This window comes from Notechis scutatus, chromosome 2 (assembly GCF_049901735.1).
Source record: "Notechis scutatus isolate UNSWTSFEM ecotype Mainland chromosome 2, rNotScu1.2, whole genome shotgun sequence".
Classification (NCBI taxonomy): Eukaryota; Metazoa; Chordata; class Lepidosauria; order Squamata; family Elapidae; genus Notechis; species Notechis scutatus.
In genome coordinates, this window is record NC_142010.1 from 16,965,314 (window position 1) to 16,990,705 (window position 25,392).

Sequence of the window (25,392 nt, forward strand, 5' to 3'; positions counted from 1 at the left end):
CTAACATTGACAGCATTTTTACATAGGCAACCAACGTTCTCTGAAGCGTAGAGAGCATTAATTCAAAATATCTAGAAGGCCACTTTGTAGCATCCTTTAGGAAGAGAATGTTGTAATATTGAAGAGAGAGAGAGAGAGAGAATGGTCCGGATTGTAAAAGATGTATCTAAGTGCTAAGGCTAACACTTAAGTACTACTATTGGTAGCCTTCCACTTTCTCTATATAGAGAAGTAGATGCAAGGGGATTGTAGGGGAAAGGTTGAGGAGTTCTCCTCTTTACGCAAGCGTCTCCCAGGTGATGACGGGGCCAATCAGTCGCAGAATGGTTGCATCTAATAATTCACCCAGTCTCTTGCCCGCTTGGAGTCTCCATTAATTTATCATCTCCAGATAACCTTATTTCACAGAAGCGAAATCATGATATACATGTATTCCACTGAGCCCTGGAGGACCCCCTACCCATTCCCATTTCCCTGGTCAATGCGCCAAAAGATAAGGGGAAAAAAAACCTAGATGGTGCAAGATCTGGATTAAGAGGAGAGTAATTCCATTACGGAACTGTGGGAAAGAAGCAAGTCGTCTTTATCTATTAGATCCGTGTTTTTCAAACTTGGCGGTTTGAAGATGTGTGGACTTCAACTCCCAGAATTCTGGGAGTTGAAGTCCACACATCTTCAAACCGCCAAGGTTGAAAAACACTGCATTAGATGAGGTAACGTACTGTAGGATGAGTTGTCTCTTCATTTCTTCTTTGGCCGTGAGATCGTTGAGCAGGACTCTGGACCTCAGGCCTTTTCCGTGTTGCTGGTGCTAGGAATTAAGTCCTAGAACACCTTTCTTAAGTTTCTTCTTAGACCTGGCCTTGGATAATTGTGCTCCCAGAGGCTTTTGCCAGTTAACGTTCCCCTTTTCCAGGACTGGCTGCTGCAGACTGCCTTTTGATCTTTCTTACCTTTGGAGTAGCCAGAAAGAGCTTGCTAATTTTATTCAGGAAGCTTTTCCAGGTCAGATTCCTTAATGGTAACAGATAGTCCTTGATATTTGACCCTAATGAGAGCCTGGTCATGATAGCCGTAAATGTAAAACATTTTCGCCATCTTTTTTTTTTTTTTTTGGTAGCAGTTGTGAAGCAAACCCAGGCTTTGCTATGAGCGTAATTTTGCCCCAAAATTGGAAATCAAGTTATAAAATGCGGTCACATGATTTGTGGGATGTTGCAAACACCTGTCAAGCATCCAAAGTTAAGTCGTGTGACCAGGGGTGGGATGCAAATATTTTTACTACCGGTTCTGTGGCCGTGGCTAGGTGGGCGTGACCACATGACTGGGGTGGGTGTGGCTTTTTCTTCTTTTCTTTTTTTCAGCACCCCATGCTCCGGTTATTTTTTTGTTTTGTTTTTTGGTTTTTGCCTCCTGGGAGGCTTTTTTGCTCCCAGGAGGCTTCCCTGAGGCCCGGGAAGGCACAAAACGGAGCGTCCCTTTTTGTCTCCTGGGCGAAGCCGTAAGACAGCGAAGGGGATCCCCGCACAGCTGATAGTCGGAGCAGCTGATTGTCAGGAGGGAAAAAGGGGCATGATTTGCCAGTTCTCCGAACTGCGCAGAATCGTAACAACCGGTTCTATAGCACCAGTCCGAACCAGTAGAATCCCACCCCTGCACGTGACCAGAGAAACGTCAAATCTGGGTCCTAAGGATCCCAGAGTAGATCCATCCCAGAATAATTTTTAAGTCACTAAACATCCCGTCATAAGTCAAGGACTATCTGTTCCTCCACAGGCAATGTCAGCAACAGCTTTCACCCTGAATCTTTTTCAACAGCTCTGAATTTAAAAAAAAAAAAAAGCCTTAGACCTGATCCTCTTCTGGCCTTTTTAAGCCTTAATCGGGATGTTTATGTAGTCTCCAGCTGATGCCTCTTTGCACGAATCTATTCCCACTCCCTGAAGCCTTTCCTAATAAATCTGATCTATATATATATATTTTGCCTACTGACAAATGTCTTTATATTTGTATGCAAATTATTTTTTTATTTCCAGATGTTCTGTTTTGGTTTGTACTGTCTATGGCGAGCGCCTTTTGCCGAGTATTGAAAATAGAGATTTATGTAAGTGGCGTTTGGGAAATTTGAACTCAATAAAGTGAATCTCAATTCAAGGCATTTGCTTCTTTCATATTTATTGTTCTGTCAGGGAAGTTTGCATGAGAGAAGACATGGATCACTTTGTCACCACCCATTGTTCCTTACGCAGCCCTAAGAACCAGTTCAAAGATAACAGATAATCAGAGGTGGAAGGGACCTTATAGGTCATCTAGTTCAACCCCCTGCCCAAGCGGAAGACCCTGCACCATTTCTGATAAATGGCAGTCCAATCTCTTCTTGAAGGTCATTCTTGAAGACATTCAGATACATTAATGTTTTAATGACTCCTTCGTTTCAACATATTTCAAGAGGTTTACCTCAGAATAAATACAAAATTATTTTTAAAAAGAAGGTAATAATTGCTCAATAGTTAGGGGACCTGGTGGAAGGGAAAGGAGAAAGCTCTAATACAGGTAATCAACTTAAAACAGTTCATTTAGTGACCAATGTTGCAGCGGCACTGAAAAATGTGACTTATGGCCATTTTTCACACTTACGACTGTGTGTCACCCCCCCGTGAGTCAGACGCTTGGCAACTGATTCACACTTAACGACCGTTGCAGTATCCTGGGATTGTGTGATCCCCTTTTGCGACCTTCTTGACAAGCAAAATCGATGGGGAGGCCAGATTCACATAACAACGGTGTGACTCCCTTAACAACCGCAGCGGTTCACTTAAACACCGCGGCAAGCAAGGTCCGTAAAATGGGGCAAAACTCGCTTTACCAATGTCTCACATAACCAGTGGTGGGATTAAATTTTTTTTGCTACTGGTTCTGTCGGCGTGGCTTGATGGGTGTGGCTTGGTGGGCATGGCAGGGTAAGGATATTGTAAAATCTCCATTCCCTCCCCACTCCTGAGGGAAGGTTACTGCATGCATTAAAAAGCATGGTTGACAGATGGCTGTTGGACTTTCAACAAAAATATTTAATTCCATGCACCAGGAGTTTTCTCCATGATTTGCCCCAGAAGGAATATAGAGTCTTCCATTACTTGCACAGCATGAATAAGTGCTGTGGTAACTATGTAGTTCTTCCTATGATTTGATCACCTGTTCAGGAAGGAGAGAACCTTCAATTGCCCTTCACTCTACTGGAATTAAATAGTCTTTCTCACCATATTTAGACAGCATCCAAAGGCCACTGGCAAACGTCCGACTTGTGGGACCCTCACCTAGGAGCCTCTGTGGTGCAGTGGTTAGAGTGCAGTACTGCAAGCTACTTCTGCAGTCAGCTGCCTACAATTTGGCAGCTCAAATCCCACCAGGCTCAAGGTTGACTCAGCCTTCCATCCTTCCGAGGTGGGTAAAATGAGGACCCAGATTGTTGGGTGCAATAGGCTGACTCTGTAAACCGCATAGAGAGGGCTGTAAAGCACTATAAAGCGATATATAAGTCTAAGTGCTATTATGAGGGCAATAGAAGAAGGGGACAATAGAAGAAGGGGACGACAGAGAATGAGGCGGCTGGATGGAGTCACTGAAGCAGTCGGCGTGAGCTTAAATGGACTCCGCAGGATGGTAGAGCACTGGAAGGCCTGGAGGGACGTTGTCCATGGGTTGGACATGACTTTGCAACTAATAACAACAACACCCATTATGCCTAAGGCAACTCACGTAACTACAGAAAAGCCAGGAGAGTTGATAGGGCCAGGCCGGGAACCGATCGTAGGGACGACAAACATGTCAGGAAGATTTTTGCTAAGTCAAGGCGAGTCGAATTGCGCTTCAGAACAATTGTGGAGAAAGATCTAGGACCTATTGTATGCTAAGAGGGTTCCACTGCGGAATTGTGGTTCCCCCACCCCCTTTTTACTGCCTTGGCAGTTGTTATAAAGCCAGCGTTGCCCATCGTAGGTTGGAGTTAGGATTCCGACTCTTTCAAATGCTCTTTCTTACAAAGGGTACTTCTGCCTCCCAACAATTTGAAAACAAGAAGACCACTATTGAAAAATCAAAGATTTGGACCATCCGACACTGGCTAACGTGGGTCTCCAACCTGGGCAACTTTAATCCTGGCGGACTTCAACTCCCAGAATTTGCTGACTGGGGAATTCTGGGAGTCCGCTAGGATTAAGTCTGCCAGGATTAAAGTTGCCAAGGTTGGAGACCCCTGCTCCAGGTGCTTACGGTGTGTGGGTGAGATTGAGGTTCTACCTATCAACTTATCCTAGTAGTTGGGAATGTCAGTAATGGGTTATTTTTTAGCTAGGCTCCTCTGGCAATCAGAAGGAAGGATCCTGTATAATTCTTTTTTTCTTAGTTTCATGCCTGTTCTTATTTTATATTGTATATATATATATTATTTGAACTATCTCCCAGGGCAAGCTCCTCTACCACCCCAATTTCAATCTGCCTGGCGCAAAACTTCTAGGACAGGGGTGTCAAATTCATGTTGTCATGGCGGTGTCACGTGATGTATCAGGACTTTCCCCCACTTCGCTAAACCGGGCATGGGCGTGGCCAGCGGGTAATGCATCCGGCCCGCAGGCCAGGAGTTTGACAGCCCTGTTCTAGGAGAATCTAAAAAATTATCAATTTGAGGAAATCGAGGTGGATATAGGCTCACCAATGCAATTCCTCTGTTGGAGCACCAGTACTTTGAAATACGTTTCTCTGTGAAACTTAAGCAGCCCTCATCTCATTAGTTTTTAGGAAGTTATTAGAAAGACAACTGTTTAAGAGGGATTTTGTGTTTTTAATTTTGTGAATGCAAGCTTCTAGTTATTAATTCCTTGTCCATTTTATTTCTTCTGCTTGGAACACAGGTTTTAGACACGATCTTGCGGTTTTAACCACTTACTTTTAAGCCTACCCTATATGTTTTATTGCAAATTATTGATTGTGACCCATTGAGGGTGAACACATTGCTGTGGGCTGTGACCAAATAAATAACCAAAGAAACGGAACTTTAGAAGGGCATGAGAAAGGAATTGTTTCAAGAACAAAAGAACACAAAAATATCAGATGGAATCAGAAAAAATATGATTAAACTGTAAACATACCTACAAGTGCAGGATTGATCTAGAACAGTGTTTCTCAACTTTAGCACCTTTAAGATGTGTGAGCTTCAGCTCCCAGAATTCCCCAGCCAACACGCTGGGTTGAAATCCATCCATCTTAAAACTGCCAAGTGTAAAAAAAAAACAACCCGATCAGGAAGCATTTGGATTATAGAAGCAATATTCCAAAAAAGTGGAAAGGAAATGTGGGCCATGCTTCATAGTCCTTTTTTTAGTCATAATAAATATCTCTTGCTTTCATTTCCCTTAGCTACCGAAAAGTAATACTGTAGTCACTCAGCCCCACTAGGGTATAAATATAAATCTGAAGAACAGAACTACGGCTAGATATTTTCAGGTTATATCAAAGGAGAGATTGCAAAATTTGTAAACCAAGATCATCAACATATCTTGGTCTCCGAATGAAAAGGCCTTTGATGGGTATTTGCTCTTTTTCTGGGTTGGAAAAATAATAATAATACAGAGGGAAGTTACTTCAGCACAGGTATCCTAGGGAAAAATGTGCTCCCGTGATGTTAATTCTGGGCTCCTGAATCCCTGGTCCAGAGCTGCAGATGGCAAAGTCCTGGAGCTGTTGTAAGAGAAGGTTTCCAACCTCCTAGCTGAAGTAGGAATCTGAAACATGTGGGAACACGGGAGGACCCACAGGTAGTCCTTCACTTACAGCCATAAATTTGCAGCAAGTTGTGAGCCTTGTCTTGATTGCCTTGCACCGCTGATTCATCCCCTGATCCATTCCCTTCCACCGGTTATTTTTCATGAACTTCAAGAGCCTCGTGTTCACCTTTCCCATTCTAACAATCGCCAACCATCTCGAGATGTTTCTCCAACAAACCTGGCCCTCTGCAAATAGAGGACAAAGAGGAACAGGAACGCTGTTGGCCTCTTTCCTAATAAAAAAAACTTGATGTGGCCCGTCGTTTGGACTCTCCCAAAAAAGTGATGTCCTAAGCACAGCCAACTGAAGCAGAAGGGTCACAGAGTTTATGGCCACCCACCCTTCAGCTTCTTGTCAAATGAAGGTGAACTCCTTGTGGCTGGGGAGTTTACAACCCCAGCTCTCCTTCAGCTGCTTGCAAAGGGATGCCTTTTCTTCTTCCAGTTGCGCAATGCGATGGCATTTTTGGGACACCTCCTGTTAACCAAGTAGACGTCAACGATTATGACATGAATAGCATAATTTCTTCATTCACCTGACAAATTTAGAGCCTCCCTCCTCTTGGAAGGAGCTTGTGGCTGGTTACTTCCCAATTCAAGTGGTCCCCTTGACAAACATTGGTCATTCCAGAATTGATGAACTCCAACTCCCATCAATCTTACACAGCTAGAATGAGGAGGATGGGAACGGCAGTTCAGTAGCATCTGGAGGGCCACAAACCTTCCACCCTCCACTATGTTTTCATACCATGATGCAGTGGTGGGATTCAGCCAGTTCGCACCACTTGGGGAGAACCGGTTGTTAACTTACTGAGCAGTTTGGTGAACTGGTTGTTGGAAGAAATGATTAGGGCAGATAACCGGTTGTTAAATTATTTGAATCCCACCATTGCCAGGATGTATGTGAGGGAAGAGACAATGGAGTGCAACCTTTGTTGCATGTTTCTCTTTTCAACCAGATCAGAAGGCCCCCACTGAATGAGGCCCATGCAATTATTGGTGCTTTTATATAAATATTATATTTTTAAAAGATGCAGCTTGCCAGAGGACCTCACAAAACAATCTCACATCATAGATGCAAGCTGAATTTTTAAACGCTGCAAACAATCAGAATCTGTTTGTTTATTATGGACCACACTTACAGCCATAAATTTGCAGCAAATTATTTGTTATCCATGAACTACCCATGTTCAAACACACACACACACACACACACACACACTACTATCATGGATGCCAATACAAAATTCAGGACAGCCAGTCGAGTGGTTCAAACTTAACCAGAGATGACCAATTAATATTTCAAACGCAAATCATATTACAGGGGAAGAATAGATTGTCTGAACTATAAATGAACTATAAATGATTTTCAAAGAACATTTATGACAAGGGGAGATATTAAATTCTACCTGCTATTGACAGATTACTTATTATCACAGTCCATCAAAGATTTTTCAATAGGTTGAAATTTGATTTCTCCTGACTGTTCCAGATGGTGGAAAAGTACTATTTTTTCTTAGGGGGAAATAAGCAACAAACAAAAATTCAAATAAAAATTCAAATAATAAAATTATACACACATACATACATATCATTTTATTATTTGAAATACACACACACACACACACACACACACACACACACATTCTGGATCAGGTGATTTCCTTTAATACTGTACAAAGTGTGTGTCCTAAAACCCACAAGGACACTTTCTTTGTGGGACAGTGCTGGATCCCTGGATTCCACTTCTAGTACATCAATCTGGCACCTTATAAATGTCCCAAAGGTGCTTTTTCCAAAAGGCTACTGGACTTCCTTGGTTTTTTTCCCCTTGAAAACAGGTCACTTCTCATCCAAGAAGCTTCTTCAGTGAACTGAAGTGAAGAAACTTGTGGAAAGAGAAGCAAAGCATTTTCAAAGAAAACAAACCAAGTCCAGTTACCTCTTGAAAAAAAGCACTTTTGGGACAACCATGACCTGGTTGAGAATCTCCATAGACACATTACAAACACAATTAAAATCAAATGTCCCCTTTCCCATCCAAAGGAGATCCGCCAGCCTTGATAGTTACCTTGGTCAACAGGTGGTTCTGTTCCTTTAGCACGATGATGGCTTGCTGGTGGAATGGATTTTCTGGCGAGGAAAAGGGAACCCCCCAATTTTTGAGTGGCACTTCGGACTGCAAAGAAGAGGGGGGGTGGAATATATCACAGTTGATGTGTGACTCACCACCACACTTGTACCTAACACGAACAAGTGCTGTTTTGCTGTCCAAATTCTGACCACAAATATCTATTCAGGGGAAACCACGGCCCTGTGCATACGTTTGCAAAAAGTTCTAAGAACATAGTACAATTAAAATGTCATTGGAAGCCATCCAGAGTTGGCTGGAAAGATGGGCAGCTGGAGACAGTGCAAAGGTCATAAATACGAGGACCAGTCATAAAGTTACTTATTCAGCACCATCGTAACTTCAAATTATCACGAAAGAAGGTGCTTGGTAAGTGAGGTCTATCTTTGTATGTCACCTGGCCAGACGTGGTATTCAGCAGGTTCTGACCAGTTCTGGAGAACCAGTAGCAGAAATTTAGAGTAGTTCGGAGAACCGGCAAATCCTACCTCTGACTGGCCCCACCCCCATCTATTCTCTGCCTCCCGAGTCCCAGCTGATCGGCTGGGTCTTCTTTTGTTGCCCTGCACAGGAGAACAGAGCTGGAAAGCAGGTTAGTGGGGTGGGGAGGGAATGGAGATTTTGCAGCAGTGGTGGCTAACCTTTTTGGGCTCCTGTGCCAAAAATTGTGCACGCACTTGCGTGCTCGCGCTTGCGTGCCGGCACCCAGAAGGCAATACACGCCTCCCCATGCCCCCTAAGCATGCGGGCGCAATCCCCACCCACCCAGCCCTGCCACCCCCTTACCTGCACTGCACCTCACTCTTTCGGCCTCCCAGAGGCTTGAGGAAGGCTTCTGCAGGCTTTGCAGGCCGAAAACTAGCCCTGTTTTGTCACTTCCAGTATTTTTGGAAAAAACAGGAAGTGACGAAACGGGGCTAGTTTTTGGCCTGCAAATCCTGCAGAAGCCTGCAGAAGGCTTCCTCAAGCCTTTGGGAGGCTGAATAAGGCCTCAAACGGGCCGAAAATCAGCTGTGAGACGCACGCATGCGCAGTGAGGTAAGTTTGCCTGCAGCTCACGTGCCAGCACAAATGGCTCTGCGTGCCACCTGTTGCATGTGTGCCATAGGTTCGTCATCACAGTTTTACAGTCTCCTTCCCTTGCCACACCCACCAAGCCACGTCATGCCCACCAAGCCACGCCCACAGAACCGGTAGTAAAAAAAATTGAATCCCACCACTGCATCTGGTCTATACTGTAGGTCTGCCTTGATGATCAATCACCCAAATTCTGAACTGTATGATGAACGATTGCATAAACTAGAGACGTCTAGTCTCACGAAGAGAAGGACTTGGGGCGACATGATATTAGTCTTCCAATATTTGAGAGGCTGTCATAGAAAAGAAGGGGTCAATCTATTCTCCAAAGCCCCTGAGGGCAGGACAAAAAAGTATTGGATGGAAACTAATCTAGGACAGAAGCAACTTAGAACTGAGGAGAAATTTCCTGACAGTGAGAACAATTAACCAGTGGAACCACTTGCCACCAGAAGTTGTGAATGCTCCAACACTGGAAGTTTTTAAGAAGAGACCAGATAACCATTTGACCTGGATAGTCGAAGGTCTCCTGTCCTGAGCAGGAGGTTGGACTAGAAGACCTCCAAGGTCCTGCCAAATCTGTTACAGGCAATCCTCAATTTACAACTGCAATTGACTCCAAATTCATGTTACTAAGCGAGACATTTGTCAAGGGAGTTTTGCCTCAATTTATGACCTTTCTTGCCACAATTGTTAAGTGAAGCACTGCAGTTCTTAAGTGCATAATAGCTTAGTGCACTTAGACTTATACAGAGCTTCACAGTGCTTTACAGCCTGGGTGGGATTCAAATTTTTGAACAACCGGTTCTGTGAGTGTGGCTAGGTGGGCGTGGCTAGGTGGGCATGGCCATGTGACTGGGTGGGCGTGGCTTCTTCTTTCTTTCTTTTTTGCAGCACCCCCTCCCCATTTTTTGGGCCTTCTGGGCCTCAGGGAAGCCTCCTGGGCGAAGCAGTAAGACAGCGAGGGGGATCCTGGCACAGCTGAACATCGGAACAGCTGATCGTTGGGGGGGGGGAAGAAATACCTTAAGGAGTGACTGAGTGGGAGAGAACACAGCAGGCGATGTCAGGCATGTGCACGTGACCATGCACGATAAGGACTGACTTTGAGGGGAGGGGCCAGCCAGGGGCATGATTTGCCCGTTCTCCGAACTGTGCAGAATCATAATAACCGGTTTTATAGAACCGGTCTGAACCGATAGAATCCCACCTCTATATACAGCCCTCTCTAAGCAGTTTACAGAGTCAGCCTATCACCCTCGACAATCTGGCTCCTCATTTTACCCACTTCAGAAGGATAGAAGGCTGAGTCAACCTTGAGAGCCTGGAGAGAGTCGAACTGCCGAACTGCAGGCAGCCGGCAGTCAGCAGAAGTAGCCTGCAGTACTGCACTCTAACCACTGCACCACCGCGGCTCAGTGACACCATTGTTAAGTGAATCTAGCTCCCCCATTGACTTTGCTTGTGAGACGGTTGCAAAACGGGGCTGCAACCGTCATAAAAATGAACCAGTTGCCAAGCATCTGAATGTTGATCACAATGATGGTGAAAAAGCTGCAATGGTTGTTGTAAGTGTGCAAAATGGTCGTGAGTCACATTTTTCAATGCCACTGTAACTTTGGACAGTCACTAAACAAACCTTTGTAAGTAGAGGACTACCTGAGTTCTGTATTCTCTAATAGCAATAGCAATAACCCTTAGACTTATATACCGCTTCACAGTGCTTTCCAGCTCTCTCTAAGCGGTTTATAGAGCCAGCCTATTGCCCCCAACCATCTGGGTCCTCATTTTACCCACCTTGGAATTTGGGAAGGCTGAATCAACCTTGAGCCTGGTGAGATTCGAACTGCCAAATCATAGTAGGAGTGCTTGCAGTACTGCACTCTAACCACTGCACCACCCAGACTCATCCCACCCTTCAGGCCTACTGACCTTTCCAGAAAAAGTGAGTAAGCTTTTCAAGCACAGGTTGACTTCCTGGATCTTGGCCAACAGCAGGTGGCTCTGCTTAGAGTAAGCATCTCGGCAATCATTCTGCAGTTGTGCAAAACAGAGCAATTCATCTCAAAACTGGAAATCCGATGTGCATCTCAAACATTCCAGTTCAAGAAATAAGGAAAAAGAGAATTTTTGCACTTAAGACATTAACCGCTACAGGTAGTCCTCAACTTATGACCGCAATTGAGCCCCAAATCTATGTTGTTGAGTGAGACATTTGTTAGGTGAGTTTTGCCCTATTTTACGACCTCTCTTGCCATAGTTGTTAAGTGAATCATTGCAATTGATAAATTCGTTGGTGCCACTTTATAAAACCCTAGTACAGTGGTGGCTAACCTTTTTGGGCTCCTGTGCCAAAATAGAGCGCACGCTTGCACGCTTGCACGCTCGCACTCATGTGCCAGCACCCAGAAGGCAATGCGCCTACGCATGCATGTGCAATCCTCCATCCCCCCTACTCCCCGCCATCCCCTTACCTGCACTGCACCTCACACCTGATTTTTGGCTGGTTTGAGGCCTTTTTCAGCCTCCCAAAGACTTGAGGAAGACTTCTGCAGGCTCTTGCAAGCTTTGTAGGCTGAAATCTAGCCCCGTTTCGTCACTTCCTGTTTTTCCGAAAATACCGGAAGTGACAAAACGGGGCTAGATTTCGGCCTACAAAGCTTGTAGAAGCCTGCAGAAGGCTTCCTCAAGCCTTTGGGAGGCCGAAAAAGGCCTCAACCCGCCAAAAATCAGCTGGGAGGTACGCACATGCGCAGTGAGATAAGTTTGCCTGCAGCTTGTGTGTCGGCACAAATGGCTCTGCGTGCCACCTGTAGCACGTGTGCCATAGGTTCGCCATCACAGCCCTAGTAAGTCCATATCCGGAATACTGCAATCAATTTTGATCACCACACTACAAAAAAGATGTTGAGACTTTGGGAAAAGTTCAGCAAAGAGCAACTAAGATGACCAAAGGCCTGGAGACTACACCACATGAAGAATGGCTGCAGGTTTTGGGTTTGGCTAGCGAGTCTAAAGAAAGGAAGAATTAGGGGTGACAGGATAGCAGTGTTCCAGCGTTTGAGGGGCTGCCACAAAGAAGAGGGGGTCAAGTTATTTTCCAAAGCACCAGAGGGCAGGACAAGAAATAATGGTTGGAAACTAATCAAAGAGATTATCTACTGCAATCTAATAAATAAATGAACTCCCTTCCACAAATGGAGTTGCCCAGAGTGGCTTGGCTAAAAAAAGGAAGGAAGGAAGGAAGGAAGGAAGGAAGGAAGGAAGGAAGGAAGGAAGGAAGGAAGGAAGGAAGGAAGGAAGGAAGGAAGGAAGGAAGGAAGGAAGGAAATAAATTAGTTTAATACTGTTGCTGCACTTTGAGTTAAAATAACTCAAAGTGTCAGCCATACCTAATACACTCTTTCCTGCTCCTATTTTCCCCACAATAGCAACCCTCTGTTGGGTTGGGCTGAGAGAGAGGGACTGGCCCCAGGTCACCCAGCGGGCTTTCACAGCTAAGGCAGTATTTGAACTCACCACCTCCAGGGTTTCTATCTAGCCTGTCGCCTTAACTACAGGTAGTCCTCAACTTACAACTTACAACAGTTCATTTACTGACCATAGTTTAGAATAGAATAGAATAGAATAGAACAGAACAGAATTCTTTATTTGCCAGTGTGATTGGATACACAAGGAATTTGTTTTGGTGCAGATGCTCTCAGTGTTCATAAAAAGAAAAAGGAAAAATAAATACAAACAAAAAGTTGTGATTTGATGTTAATGCCTTGCTTTACTGTAACAGAGGGAGTCAGAAGTCAATGCTTCTTTTTCTTTCTCTTAAACCTTCTTCACTTTTCTTCCCCACCTCCCTTCCTCCCCATTGTTTTCCTATTGTCTTTTGTCTTTTGTATCTTATTTTATTTTGTAACCCAATAAAAATGTTAAGGGAAAACAAAAAAAAATTGACTTCAGACTGTTTTTTTCACGCTTATGACCATTGTGACATCCCAGTAGTCTGCAGCGATGCACTTAACAACTGTGGCAAGAAAGGTCATAAAACAAGGCAAAACTCAACAAATGTCTCACTTAGCAACAGGAATTTGAGGCTCGATGGTGGTCGTAAGTCAAAGACTACCTGTACTAGACCATATGACATATTGCAGTCAATTAGGAGTTTGCCAACTCCATAAATAAATAGACGAAGGGTCTTCAAACTTGACAGCTTTAAGACTTGTGGACTTCAACTCCCAGAATTCCTGAGCTAATGTTAGGAATGATAGTCACCTAAAAGTTGGGTTGGCAATATATAAACCAGGATAGTCATTTAATACTGTTGTATCTTTAAGAGAATGCTGTAATTATGATTGGCTGAGGTGTCTCCAACAGCCATAGGATGGAGCCAGAAACCTGGTTTGTTTTTTCTTTGCATTTCCTTTTGCCTTTTGCCTGATCGTCATTCTGCTTGAATTGCTGTGAGTCTTGCAACTGTTCGCAAACTCCGTTTACTGAACTTTGTTTATGATACTGGTAAAGAAAAGGACGTCATGTTTGGATTATCCCTGGACTGGTTGTTTTGAATACTAACTGCTTTAATCGTGTATGATTTGGACTGTTTTTTGGACTTTGTTTACCCGTTTACTGGAAGTAAAACCTACATTTTACTATTCAGTGTATCTGTATGCTGGTTGTGTGTTATTCATCACCTCACTATGTTTCCCTGAGTGCACTCATTCTCCTAACGGGGAATACCTCAACAGCTAACATGACTCAAGGAAGAATTCTGGGAGTTGAAGTCCACAAGTCTTAAAGCTGTCAAGTTTGAAGACCCCTGAGATAGACAGACAGACATGCTTTTAGGAAGTGCAAAGCCTACATTGTTTATCGTGTGTTTATATAAAGCCAATTTCGGTGTGTTTCTGTTATTACACACAGGTGGGGCTGGCAATCATCCATCTTAGAGCTGCCTCAGGCCACACTTGGCCCGGCACCCACCTACTCTTTATTGGAGACCTGCTTGCCATGCAACTCCCTCGGATTGTGCCTGAAGAGCCACCACAGTCGTGGCAGATAAAAAGGCTGCCCGCCCTGACTTACCGCCTGGGCTCCCATGTGCTTCTGGCGCTTTTGAGCTTCCAGCAGGTGGCACTGTAACCAGTCGCGTACCTGGTTAACCATGTCCAGGCCTTGTAACAAGGCATCGCATTCTCGTTCCAGCTGCTGCATCTGCTTCAGCTACAGAGAGAGGGAGGGAGGGAGGAAAGAAAGGAATGAAAGAAGGGAAGAAGGGAGGGAGGGAGGAAGATAGGAAAGGAAAAGGAAGGGAGGGCAAAAGGAAGGTAAGAAAGGAAGGAAGGAAGGAAGGAAGGAGGGAGGGAGGAAAGAAAGAAATTGGGAGGGAGGGAGGGAGGAAGGAAGGTAAGAAAGGAAAAGGGAGGGAGGGAGGGAGAAAGGAAGGTAAGGAAGGAAGGAAGGAAAGAAAGAAATAGGGAGGGAGGGAGGGAGGGAGGGAGGGAGGGAGGAAGGTAAGAAAGGAAAAGGAAGGGAGGGAGGGAGAAAGGAAGGTAAGGAAGGAAGGAAAGAAAGAAAGAAATAGGGAGGGAGGGAGGAAAGAAGGTAAGAAAAGAAAAGGAAGGGAGGGAGGGAGGGAGGAAGGTAAGAAAGAAAGGAAGGAGGGAAAGAAAGAAATAGGGAGGAAGGGAGGAAGGAAGGTAAGAAAGGAAAAGGAAGGGAGGGAGGGCGAAAGGAAGGTAAGAAAGAAAGGAAGGAGGGAAAGAAAGAAATAGGGAGGAAGGGAGGAAGGAAGGTAAGAAAGGAAAAGGAAGGGAGGGAGGGCGAAAGGAAGGTAAGAAAGAAAGGAAGGAGGGAAAGAAAGAAATAGGGAGGAAGGGAGGAAGGAAAGTAAGAAAGGAAAAGGAAGGGAGGGAGGGCGAAAGGAAGGTAAGAAAGAAAGGAAGGAGGGAAAGAAAGAAATAGGGAGGGAGGGAGGGAGAAAGGAAGGTAAGAAAGGAAAAGGAAGGAGGGAAAGAAATAGGGAGGGAGGGGAGGAAGGTAAGAAAGGAAAAGGAAGGGAGGGAGGGAGAAAGGAAGGTAAGAAAGAAAGGAAGGAAGGAAGGAAAGAAGGAGGGAAAGAAATAGGGAGGGTGGGAGGGAGGAAGGTTAGAAAGGAAGAAAGGAAGTAAGGAAAGGAGGGAGGGGGTAAGGAAGGTAAGGAAGGAAGGAAGGAAAGGAACAAAGGAAGGAAAGGAAAGAAGGAAGGAAAAGAAAGAGAAATTGTAATTAGTGCTGCTTCTTTGACTCCCAAGAGAATTTCTTTAGAATGACACTGAGCACTTTTAACTAGATACAAGATACCCTGAAAAGAGACGTAGTATTAAGTCATCTCCCCACAAGACCCATAATTTAGGGCCAGATGGGTTTCCATTCAGAAGAGTGAATGCTCAGCCCTCTGTTCCAAGGACTGAAAGCACCAAGAGGGTGGATATAATCTGAGACATGAAGGGTGGTGATAGCTGCAATAACAGAGCTGGAAAGGATCCCTGAAGGTCTTCTAGTCCAACCCCCAAGCTCAAGCAGGAGATCCTATACCACTCTGGGCAAACGCTATTCAGTCTCGTCTTGAAAACCTCCAGTGTTGAAGCACCCACAACTTCTGGAGGCAGGCCATTCCACTGATTAGTTGCCCTCCCCGACAGGAAATGTCTCCTTCATTCTAGACTGGATCTCTCTTTGATAAGCTTCCATCTGTTACAGAAGAGACGCAATTATCATAACCCCATTCTGTCAATCAATTACAACAAAAAGGGTGCTTCTCCTCTTCGTTTCCAGCATTTTGGCTCTTTGGAAGAAGCGCAGTTGGTTGAACAGCTAATTTGAACCTCTGGTATTTATTTTTTTAATTTCATTTTAAAATAAAATTCTACAGCATGGTAAAACTACATGTGGATTTCTATCCAAATCAGCTTTGGCTTGCAATGGCATCCACATCCATACTCAGTTGCAACAAACAGCGGAGAATCATAATGATGACACAAAACAATTGCTGGCAACGCTAGCAGTATTGAAGGAACTAATAATTAAGTCTACATGAGCGCGCAAACACGCACACACACCCATCTCTATACCAAAAGAGGAGTCCGCTCAGAAAATACAACTCTTGCTGAAGCTTCCAAGACAGACTTTGGTGAGTTTTAAGCATAAGCAATTCTCAAATACAGCTCATCTGCCTGGAATCCACACTATATAACGGACATTAATACGATTGAGCGAGTACAGGGGTATTTCATGAGAAGAGTACTCCACTCCTCTGCTCGCAATAGAATACCTTATGCTACCAGGCTCGAAATTTTGGACCTGGACAACCTAGAACTACGCCGCCTACGGTCTGACCTAAGTTTGGTACACAAAATTATCCGCTACAATGTCTTTCCTGTCAATGACGACTTCAGCTTCAACTGCAATAACACACGGGCAAGCAATAGATACAAACTCAAAGTAAACCGCTCCAAACTCGATTGCAGAAAATACGACTTCAGCAACAGAGGGGTCAATGCCTGGAACTCACTACCTGACTCTGTTTGTTACATCCTCAAGCCCCCAAAACTTTAACCTTAAATTGTCTACTGTGGACCTCACTCCATTCCTAAGAGGCCTGCAAGGGGGCGTGCATAAGCGCACCAGCGTGCCTACCGTACCTGTCCTACTATTCCCATTGATTCATACTCATTTATTATGTGTATATACTTATGCCCGTTTATACTTATATGTTTATACGTTATGTTCATACTTATACTTGTTTTCTCATACAAGGTTGACAACACTAAAACAAACAAACAAACAAATAAATAAAGCACAATATAAATTAAGATGTTTCCACCGCTTAAGGGCTTCTGATGAGGGAAAAGCAATGTCCTCATTTGCAGGATTTTACTTGCTGTGCTCCTGCCATTCCAGGACTTCAGAGCAAATAAATATTGCTTAAGGTGCATATGCAGGCTGGATGAATGCATGAATCCCTGGTCCTCATAAGGACTTACCCAGATAAAGAACTGCAAGGCGTGCAGATTGCTGAGGGCTGTTCCCAGCGGGATGATGAGGATCGTGTAACCACCTTGAACTGCCATGGTGGACCTACGGCGGCAGGCAGCAGAAGCACCGAGGACCCTACTTCGCTCTCCCTCACCAAGTTTGGACTTCCAACTAGACCTCAGAAGGAAGTTCCTGACTGTGCCAGCTGGCCAGCCAAAGCAACTGGCTGACCTATGAAGTGGTGAGCTTCCCTTTGCTAGAAGGTCTTTCAACTGGCTGGCTGGTCACCTGTCGTAGATATTCCAGTAGATCTTCTGCTGAGCTGGAATGTTGGGCTAAATAATTTCTGAGGCCCCTCCCGCTTCTAGGATTCCATAAACCGTGCCTTTAGGTCTTGCTTAGACTTCCAGACACCAAAGCTGCAACCATCACGCTACTTGGGGGTGTTAACACCCACATGGACAACTCCTCCTCCTGCTTCTCCCACAACCCCGCTCGTCAGATCTCTTCGGACCACTCTACCATCTCCCTTCTCCTTCTTCAACCCTGCCAACCCTCCTTCCTTCAACACCTCCTTCCTGCCCACTTCTAAAACATCCCCCCTCCCAGCCTCCCCTCAACTTTTCCCCTTCTAACCCCCTTTTTTCCTTCCATCTGTCCTATCCCTTCCCTTCTTTAGCAGCGCCCGACGCCAACCTCTGCTGCCTCTTCATCTGTAGACACACCTTCAATCCCGATGTCTTTCTCTCTAGCTTTCCCCACTTGTTACTCCATCTGCGGTCTTCTTCTCCATTGCTTCAGGCTGCCTGTTCTTTTTTTTTTTTTCCTTTTTCTTTTCATAGCCCTCTGCTTTATTCTGTGTTTCTTTCCCTCCCCGTGACCCTTCGCCTGCCCCGGTTAGAGGGTTTTTTTCCCTCAGTGTCTGGAAAATTTGGGTTTGCCCCACTCTGCTGAACTCAGCAGTTCCCAAAGCAGGCCGGCTTAGACTTCAAGCTTCAGTTGCCCAGGATAATAGCCACCTCTAAGCCCAGTCTTTTCAGCTGCCCGTGTGAGCTCGGAAATGGAAGAACTGAGCAGCGCAGTGAGGATTAGCTTCTTTGAATGTCTAAAAACTTTGCCACCGGACTTCTGATACTGAATCAGCAGGCCCTGATGGAGGATTTATTCAGAGCATTTTATCCTGTATTTTTTTCAGACCCAAGCGGGACAGGGAAAATGGCTGGCCAGAAGGGGATGGAAAAAGTCGGGCGAAAGATGCAATACAAGAAAACTGCACTTAAATCGGCCCAAATTACACAATCCTTTCTTTTCCCCGATCTTGTGGCTTGTTTAATATAATTCTTGACTCTCAATGAATGTATCTTTTCTTTTATACACGCTGAGAGCATTTGCACCAAGACAAATTCCTTGTGTATCCAATCACACTTGGCCAATAAAGAATTCTATTCTATTCTATTCTATTCTATTCTATTCTATTCTATTCTATTCTATTCTATTCTATTCTATTCTATTCTATTCAGTATTCACTTATAAACTTTTTAAGGGAGCAGAGCATACAGGGGTGTATGAGTGTGTATGTTTTTGTTCTGTAATGCATGAAAGTAATTTGTATTTCTTAAGGGGAGAGAGAAGAGGAGAGGAGAGGGAGTGGAAGAGGAATGGAAGGGAAGGAAAAGGGAGAAAAGGAAAGGAGAGGAGAAGAGAGGAAAAAGAGAAGGGAAGGGAAGGAAAGGAAGAAGGGAAGGAAAAGGAAAGGAAAGGAAAAAGGAAAGGAAAGGAGAACAGAGAAAGAAGGAAAGGAAAGGAAAGGAAAGGAAAGGAGAGGAGAGGAAAGGAGAGGAAAGGAAAGGAAGAAGGGAAGGAAAAGGAAAGGATAGAAAAAAGGAAAGGAGAGGAGAGGAGATGAGGGGAAGAAGGGGAGGGGAAGGGAGGAGAGGAGAGGAAGAAGAGAAGGGGAGGGAAGGAAAGGAAAGGAAAGGAAAGGAAGAAGGGAAAGGAAGGAAAAGGAAAGGAAAAGGAAAGGAAAGGAAAGGAAAGGAAGAAGGGAAGGAAAAGGAAAGGATAGAAAAAAAGGAAAGGAGAGGAGAGGAGATGAGGGGAAGAAGGGGAGGGGAAGGGAGGAGAGGAGAGGAAGAAGGGGAGGGAAGGAAAGGAAAGGAAAGGAAGAAGGGAAAGGAAGGAAAAGGAAAGAAAAAAAGGAAAGGAAAGGAGAACAGAACAGAGGAAGAAGGGAAAGGAAGGGAAGGGAAGGGAAGGAAAGGAAAGGAAGGGAAGGGAAGGAAAGGAAAGGAAAGGGAAGGAAGAAGGGAAGGGAAAAGAAAATGAAAGAAAAGGGAAAAGGACAGGAGAGGAGAGGAGAGGAAGAAGGGAAGGGAAGGGGAGGGGAAGAGAGAAAAGGAGATTAAACATTTAGTTAACCTCATGGAATCATTCTCTGGATCCTCTTACCATTTCATATTCCACGGCACCAGAAATGGTGTTTCTACGCGGTTCCTTTGGAGTCATCCTGCACCTCCCACTTTGGGACAAGAAGCTGTTTGTGCTCCTGGATCGAGTAACTCCTTTCCCATCAGATTCTCCTGGAGAAAGAGATAGAAAAGATTACGGGAGGGTTTTTGTTTTGTTTTTGAGACCCCCCCCGCTTTAACTATAAACTATTTGGTTATATTTTTGCCAGATGATTTGACAAAAACAAAGGCGCTTCTACAGGTTTGAGGGCATCAGAAACACAGATTCTTAGATGCCACGGACTTCTAAATCAAATTTCTTCATCTGTGGTTTTGTCCCTGTTGACATGCTCCTATTAGGAGCCTGATACATTTCTTTCAGTAAAACGAACACAGGGACTGTTTTCTTCCTGAAAGCCGCAACCTCCCATAACGGCCATTTCTAGAGATTCTAGGTGGCACCTTGAGAAGGTGGGTGTGGATCCTTCTTCAATCCTCTCCTCTTTCTTGATAGGAAACCAACATCTCGAATGGACCTCAGCTGAGTGGACCCCCTCATCCTGCCCAAAGAGCCTTAAGTGGGATTTTTCCAAACACAACCATCTTTCTTTTTCTCAATAGCCAGTTGAGGAAACCTGGTGAGATGAATAGAATAGAATAACAGAGTTGGAAGGGACCTTGGAGGTCTTCTAGTCCAACCTTCTGCTTAGGCAGGAAACCCATTTCAGACAAATGGTTATCCAATCTCTTCTTAAAGACTTCCAGTGTTGGAGCATTTTACAACTTCTGGAGGCAAGTTGTTCCACTGATTAATTGCTCTAACTGTCAGGAAATGTCTCCTTAGTTCTAAGTTGCTTCTCTCCTTGGTTAGTTTCCCCCCATTGCTTCTTGTCCTGCGCTCAGGTGCTTTGGAGAATAGCTTGACTCCCTCTTCTTTGTGGCAGCCCCTGAGATATTGGAACACTGCTGTCATGTCTCCCCTGGTCCTTCTTTTCATCAGACTAGACATACCCAGTTCCTGCAACCGTTCCTTACATGTTTTAGCCTCCAGTCCAAAGGTGCTATTCAGCCGGTTCTGACCAGTTCTGAGAACCGGTAGCGGAAATTTTGAGTAGTTTGGAGAACCTGGCAAATCCCACCTCTGACTGGCCTCATCTCCATCTGTTCTCTGCCTCCCATTGAGTACCATCTGATCGGCTGGGTCTTCTTTTGTTGCCCTGCACAGGAGAACGGAGCTGGAAAGCAGGTTAGTTGGGTGGGGAGGGAATGGAGATTTGACAGTATCCTTCCCCTGCCACACCCACCAAGCCACGCCCACAGAACTGACAGTAAAAAAATTTGAATCCCACCATTGCTCCAGTCCCTTAATCATCTTTGTTGCTCTTCTCTGCACTCTTTCTAGAGTCTCAACATCTTTTTCACATCGTGGCGACCAAAGCTGGATGCAGTATTCCAAGTGTGGCCTTACCAAGGCATTATATAAAGCGGTACTAACACTTACAAAGTGAATCAGCCCCATCATGCATTGATTCTTTACTACTGCTCCTATATAGAAATTCTCAGTCATCCACGTAATAGTTGTCCGAAAGGTCTGGGGTTTTTTTTCTTTTCCAAAAGACAACTGGACTTTCTTGGGGGTTTTTTTGCCTTTGAAAATGTATTTTCTTCTCATCCAAGGAGCTTCTTTAGAATCATATACCACTACACGTTCTCATAACGAAATAAGAAATATTTCCCAATATTAATTTCATTAAAAAAAAGAGGGAAATCCCCACTTCTCCCACCCACCTAAACTAGTATGAATCTGACATTAAAGGCACAAACACAGAGGTTATAAAAAGGGTGATGAGGTCCTTTTTGATATTCTAATTAGACCTTTAATTAAAGCCACTAGTTACGAGGGCTAATTGATTAAGTGAGCCAGAGGTGGCTTGGGCCTGATGAGATTCATGGATAATCTCCTAGAGACAGAATTAATGAGTAAAAAACTGTTCATCACACACATAGAGGTTCTTCGTTGTTTCATGATATCCTGTTTATTCTCTTATTTAAGATAGATTGATTGATTACGTGTCATCAAAGTCAGTGCCGCTTCCTAGCAACCACATCAATTTTGTCCACAAAGATCTGTCCCTCAGCTGGTCTTCCAATGGTCTCAAGGCGACATAACTACAATCCTGCCATTAACCTCTTGGTTTTGCTAGCTAGTATTTTTGAAACAAAGGGTGCTGCCAGATCACAGTTTGTTCTAAATGGGCTACCGTTGGCTTGTGCAGCCCTAACGTAGACACTATTGAGTCTGGGAAGCTGATTTAATCAGTGGTGGGATTCAATTTTTTAATTACCGGTTCTGTGGGTGTGGCTTGGTGGGCGTGGCAGGGGAAGGATATTGCAAAATCCCCATTCCCTCCCCACCCCACTAACCTGCTTTCCAGCCCTGTTCTCCTGTGCAGGGCAACAAAAGAAGACCCAGCCAATCAGCTGGGACTCGGGAGGCAGAGAATAGATGGGGGCGGGGCCAGTCAGAGGTTGGTTCTCCGAACTACTCAAAATTTTTGCTATTGGTTCTCCAGAACTGGTCACAACCTGCTGAATACCACCTCTGGATATAATCCAATATAGGTACTCCTCAAATTATGATGGTAACAGAACCTGCCCTTCATGGTTATAACACGTGACAGCTATAAATCGGGTCATCCGTGTAACTGAGCTAACTTTTGTGGCAGTCATAAAGCGACCATAGCAGTCATTAAGTAAACCAATGCTTCACTTTGAGCAAATCTGGTTTTCAGCAAAACCTTTGTAAAAAAAATGACAGCGAACGGCCATAAATGCAGCCCGGCTTCAAAGCGCCTGAAGTTCAAGTCATGTGATCGTGAGGGATCCAGCGGTCAGAACTTCGAGTCCAGATCGCATGAACTCCTGGGGGCATCCTGTCATAACTTCAAATGGCCACTAAGTCGAGGACTACCAATTTCACACAGCCTCATCCCCCGCACCGGGAAGCCTGGAAGAAATGGACCAAAAAATCTGCCACAGAGAGGAAGGGGGTCAAGCTATTTTCTAAAGCGCCCAAAGGCCAGACAAGGAATAATGGATGGAAACTGAACAAGGAGAGATTCAACCTGGAAACAAGGAGAAACTTTCTGACAGTGAGAACAATCAACCAATGGAACAGAAGTTGCCCTCGGAAGTTGTGGGAGCGCCATCTACTTGAGACCTTCAAGAAGAGATTGGACTGCCATTTGTCAGAAATGGTGTAGGGTCTCCCGCTTAGGCAGGGGGTTGGACTAGATGACCTACAAGGTCCCTTCCAACTCTGATTATCTGTTATCTGTCTGAAGCAAAGGCCCATGAAATGAAAGGCCACAGGTGCAGAAGACTGGGTCACCCCTCAGGACATGAGGTCTCCTGGGCATGGGACGAGGGGTGCCAGCCATCAGCCACAGATCATGGGGCAGCTGCTCAGCGAAGCGGTTCTGGGTCAGATCGACAGATGGAAGGACTCCTGAGGCTTGTTGCCAAATGCTTGAAGCTGCATCCACCGTCTCCTCATCGCACAAACCTCAAGCTGAGGGATCAGCTGTCGGTTGGAAGGCCTATTGAAAGCCCTTCCATCGCCAGCAGGATATTCTCCGCGACTTTCTCCTGATGCTAAAACAGGCCTCTGAAATTCCTCGCCCAAACAGAAGCGTGCTGTGGTTTTGTTTCCGCTTCCCACTCTTGACTTAATTCATTCTGGCAGGCGTTTGGGCAGATCTTCTCGGATCAGAGTCGTGCGAAGAGAGAAAGGCTCTCTCCCTCCACAGATTCCATTCAGGGAAATGGAGAATTGGCAAAGTAAACACAAAATCGGGCTTTTGGCTGGAAAGGCTGGGGGCACTGAGACTGCTAAGAGGAAATTACAGACAGCCCTTGACTTACAACGGCTCGTTTAGGGACCATTTGAAATTACAACAGCACTGAAAACAGTGACTTATGAGTGTTTTTCACACTTAATGACCGTTGCAGCATCCCCATGGTCACATGATCAAAATTCAGCTGCTTGGCAAGGGGGTCACGTCAGAGGTGGTATTCAGCAGGTTCTGACCAGTTCTGGAGAACTGGTAGTGGAAATTTTGAGGAGTTCTGAGAACCAGCAAATACCACCTCTGACTGGGCCCGCCCCCCATCTATTCTCTGCCTCCCGAGTCCCAGTGGATCAGCTGGACCTTTTTTTATTGCCCTGCATAGGAGAACGGAGCAGGAAAACAGGTTAGTGGGGTGGGGAGGAAATGGGGATTTTACAATATCCTTCCCCTGCCAATGCCTAACAAGCCACGCCCACCAAGCCACATCCACATAACCGTTAGTAAGAAATTTTGAATCCCACCACTGGATGTGATCAGGGGTGGGATTCAAATTTTTAACAACCAGTTCTGTGGGTGTGGCTTAGGTGGTGAGCGTGGCTTGGTGGTCATGTGACTGGGTGGATGTGGCTTGGTGGTCATGTGATTGGCTGGGCGTGACCAACTCAATATCATTCACATCGAGGCACGCATCTCCTCGCCTGGCCTCCCATGACTGTGGAGATGCTGCAACAGTCATAAGTGTGAAAAATGGTTATAAGTCACTTTTTTTAGTGCAATTGTAACTTTGAATGGTCACTCCACACAAGCAAAGTACCAGCAAAGGAGGGGGAAAAAACTCCAGAGACGTTGCTGAGACAGGAAGTCTAGTCCTGCCAAGAATGTAATAAGGGTTAACGGAAAGGCAGTTTCTGTAAGCAACACCAGAATGTTTCCTTCCTGCCTTCCTTACAGGATTAGGCCAGTAATTTCTTCTAACAACCGGTTCTCCGAACTGCTTAGAATGTTAACCACCGGTTCTAGCGAATAGGTGAAAACTGGTAGAATCCCACCCCTGGACGTGATCCCCTTTTGCGACCATCCAACAAGCAAACTCAATGGGGAAGCCAGATTCACTTAACAACCATGTTAGTAGCTTAACAACTGCAATGATTCCCTTAACAACTGTAGCTAGAAAGATCATAAAATGGGACAAAACTCACGTAACAAATGTTGCACTTAACATAAATTTTGGGCTCGATTGTGGTCCTAAGTCAAGGACTACCTATACTAACTTTGGCCATTTGTCTGTCTGCTTTAATAATAGTCCTTCCTGGATCTAGTGAAGCCCAGAAAGGTTGGGGTGACAATCCACGCAAAATATCATGGTAACCCTCTTCCCATGAGCCACAACCTGATGCCTTCCAGATGCATCAAAAAGTACAAGCTCCATTATCCCCAAGCAAATAATTGGCATAGATCATCAAACTCCTTCTCAGGCTCCTGAAAGTTATACCAGGGATCACAGTCCAAAAACGGAGCGAGGCAAGGACAAACCTAGCATTAGATTTTAATTTAAATTAAAATTCCAATCAGTTCAAAATAGGATGACTCCGTAGGCATCCAGTGATTTACCTCCTCCAATCTTAAAAGCAAAAATAGCTGATTTAACTGTGCCTTTCAGGGGTGGGCTTCAAAATTTATTAGCAAAGGGTTCTCTGCCCGGTTGCTGGATGGGGGTGGCCATGGTGGGCGGCCTAGTCGACCTCCTGCACCATAGCCAAGGGGGGGGGGGATTTTTTGCCCTCCCCGAGCCTCTGGGCGCGCCTTGCACTTACCTGCATCCAAAATGGACCATGTGGGGGGGCCCTGGGAGGGGTGGGGCAGGGTGGGTGGGGCCAGCCTGGAGTGGGATTTGCGGGTTCTCCAAACTGCACAGAATTTTAGCTACGGGCTCTCCCGAACCCCTGTGAACCCCCAAGCAGGCCACCCCTGGCACTGCCTTTCCATTATCCAAGTATTGCCCACAGCACAAAGGAAAGCAGATTTAGATACAGCTCCTAAACCGGAAATGGGAAGTACCA

General features: G+C 45.1%; 1 protein-coding gene across 4 annotated transcripts in view; it reads right to left on the reverse strand.

The window, feature by feature from the left end:
* Positions 1-4,473: 4,473 nt before the first annotated feature.
* SAPCD1 (suppressor APC domain containing 1) overlaps positions 4,474-25,392 on the reverse strand; it is a 31,134-nt gene continuing 10,215 nt past the window's right edge. Inside the window, exons 2-6 of one of the 4 annotated variants that reach the window (XM_087954338.1) lie at positions 19,483-19,613; positions 14,104-14,241; positions 10,960-11,031; positions 7,891-7,998; positions 4,474-6,297 (exon numbers count right to left, since the gene is read on the reverse strand). In XM_087954338.1, coding sequence (XP_087810464.1) covers positions 6,175-6,297; positions 7,891-7,998; positions 10,960-11,031; positions 14,104-14,241; positions 19,483-19,613 — 572 coding nt within the window. In that variant the 3' untranslated portion in view covers positions 4,474-6,174. Of the gene's footprint in view, positions 6,298-7,890; positions 7,999-10,959; positions 11,062-14,103; positions 14,242-19,482; positions 19,614-25,392 lie in introns of all 4 variants that reach the window. The other 3 variants (XM_087954337.1, XM_087954339.1, XM_087954340.1) reach the window with 3 other exon arrangements.